Here is a 2,578-nt window from a genome sequence, read left to right on the forward strand (position 1 = left end):
ACACTCTCTCCTTCTTTTTAAATATTCCGTGAGTTCCTCAGTTATTATCCCTTAATATCTACTGTTACTAATTCTAATTTTTCTCTTTTTGCTTCTTCCAGTACTATATATTCAAGTGTACATGTGACGAGACTTAATATTCATTTTATGTATTTTGCCTGTATCCTTTTCACTTCTGCTCTTTTTTCCCACACATATATGTAGTTTCACCCCATATTCTATATCCCATATCTGATTTAAGACCACATTCGTTCTTTTCACATTTTCTCTTACAGTCCCTTGTACTATCACTCCTAAATATGTAAAGTCCTTAACCACTTCTAATTCCTCTCCTTTGTCCCTCTTCCTTCCTTCTATTTTTACTCTCCAACTTCTTGTCGACTTGAAAACCACTTGTTGCATTTTTCTTCTATCTTCTCCCTTCTTTCTCCAACTTCAAGTGTAGTTGCCTCTCTATCGTTTCCTATTATATACTTTAGCATTACTCGAACAAGCTAGATAATTTTATCTTTAATTTATTGCACATGTAAGTAAAATTTACAGAAATCATTTTTTTAGATATTTGGCATATTGATGTTATGTATTGGTATATGGATGCAAGTTCAACTTCGTAATTACGTCGATATGAATTCCGAAGGCAGTGAGGCCGAAAGCCGAGCAGCTTTGTTAGCCATAGCAAGTCTGGGCGCAATTGTAACTTTGACAGCAACGCTTGCATGCTGCTGCACAACTCGCGGTCACCCAGCTCTTTTGTACCTGGTAAGCAAAGTTATACTTCGTTATTTACTATTTTGCTCATTGATGTAGTATAACGAACTTTACGTAATTTCACGAGGAATCGCGGGAATGTATTGAGAAAACATCGTTGATAAACATTAAATCGTATTGAAAAAAATTTTTGCAAATTTTTGTTTAATTAAAAAAAAAATTGGCTCTTTACGTGTAATTTATTTTCCTTGACTCTTTTCTCACTACGGACTACAATCGCTCCCTATTAAACGATCTATGTACACTACGATCGACTATATTCGTTCGCCTCGAAACAACCACTGTATGCTATGAGCAACTATAGTTGCCCGACATATAGGGTGTATAAAAATTTCTGATGTCTTTCTTTTTTTATGATTTAATCTGATAATCACCAACTGGTTTAAACTTGAACTTCATATTTTAGAATTAGTATGAAAACTTCACATTGATATTAAAGGAAAAAGTTATTTTCCATAAAATAATAAGGAAATTCTGCTTACAGTATGGTGCATTCTTAGCTGTCGTTGCATTAGTGGAACTTGGAGTTGGTGCATCGATTTATGCTTACCGTACTAATTTAAATGAAAAATTCGATACAAATTTGAATGACACTATGGCCGTTTATGGACAGGATGCCAGAAAGACTTCTTACATCGATACCATACAGTACACTGTAAGTAAACAAATTAGGTACTATAATATAGAACTATCGAATTGAGTGTAATAATTACGTATTCTTATAATTTTCTTGTTTATAATATACTTGTATATAATTTTTGGTCATTTTATGATTATTAAAGTTAATAATTGCAATTTATTGTGAATTATATTTTATACATTTAAATAAATTTCAACATTAAAATTAATGTTACTTTGAGAATAAAATATGTTTTCATTTGCAGTTGCAATGTTGCGGTAATAGATGCTACACCGATTGGTTGAATATGTATCCTCCGAAAGCAATTCCGCTCTCTTGTTGCAAAGTGGCAACAGAGACTTGTGATACTAACGACACAGACGACATTTATACTCAGGTAAGGTAAAAATTAGAATAACACAAAGTAAAATAATAAATAAGAAACGAAGGTTAAATTGAGGGGAGAGAATAATTATTAATCACTTAGCAAATACATAAAAGTACATTTTTAATTCTCGATATTATATTTATATATTTAAAAAACATGTATTGTTTATCAAATAGCATCTACGATTCCACTGTTATAGTCTGCAGATTGTACACGTTGTATACTTACGTACTCTTTAAAATTTGATTTTTGCAGGGCTGCTACACTCGCATGATGGATTGCATAGTCGGCAACATCGGCCTAGTCGCTGCTATAGCAATCGGCGTAGCTTTCCTCCCACTCGTAGGCGTTTTCCTAGCGTGTTGTTTAGCCAGCAACATCAACAAAGTCAAGTACGAGCAGGTTGCTTAGAGTTTGCGTCGCTCGCGAAAGTATCCATCATACCAGTAAGAGAAATCTGCACCGCTCGAAAGAACAGCGCGTTCCTATACAATTTCCATTCCGTACTAAAAATATTGAAAGTTTGCACGATTACCGACAAAGTCTTGTAAGAAATGAAACTTACGTATCAACGCTGCATCAGAATCATTATTTTTTTTTTTTTCTTTTTATCAAGTTTAACATTGTGATATAAACATCAAAGCATTGTTATAGAACGATGAAACCGAGATTAACAAATATTTTTTCATGGTTTAGTAATAGTTCCTTTCGAATAATTATATATTACTTATATACTATTAATTGATGGTATCGCATCAATGATTTGATAAAGGTTGCAAGTTTTGCGATGTATTTAATTAGCT

The 2,578-nt window shown here is 32.9% G+C and overlaps 1 protein-coding gene across 1 annotated transcript in view; it reads left to right on the forward strand.

Annotated features, from left to right (window-relative positions):
* LOC108574624 (tetraspanin-6-like) overlaps positions 1–2,235 on the forward strand; it is a 4,967-nt gene extending 2,732 nt beyond the window's left edge. Inside the window, exons 2-5 of the mRNA XM_017937244.1 lie at positions 559–759; positions 1,253–1,423; positions 1,653–1,784; positions 2,031–2,235. Of these exons, the coding sequence (XP_017792733.1) occupies positions 559–759; positions 1,253–1,423; positions 1,653–1,784; positions 2,031–2,186 (660 nt within the window). The 3' untranslated portion in view covers positions 2,187–2,235. The remainder of the gene's footprint in view (positions 1–558; positions 760–1,252; positions 1,424–1,652; positions 1,785–2,030) is intronic.
* The last annotated feature ends 343 nt before the right edge of the window (positions 2,236–2,578 follow it).

This window comes from Habropoda laboriosa, unplaced genomic scaffold, assembly GCF_001263275.1.
Source record: "Habropoda laboriosa isolate 0110345459 unplaced genomic scaffold, ASM126327v1 scaffold175, whole genome shotgun sequence".
In the NCBI taxonomy this organism is placed as follows: domain Eukaryota; kingdom Metazoa; phylum Arthropoda; class Insecta; order Hymenoptera; family Apidae; genus Habropoda; species Habropoda laboriosa.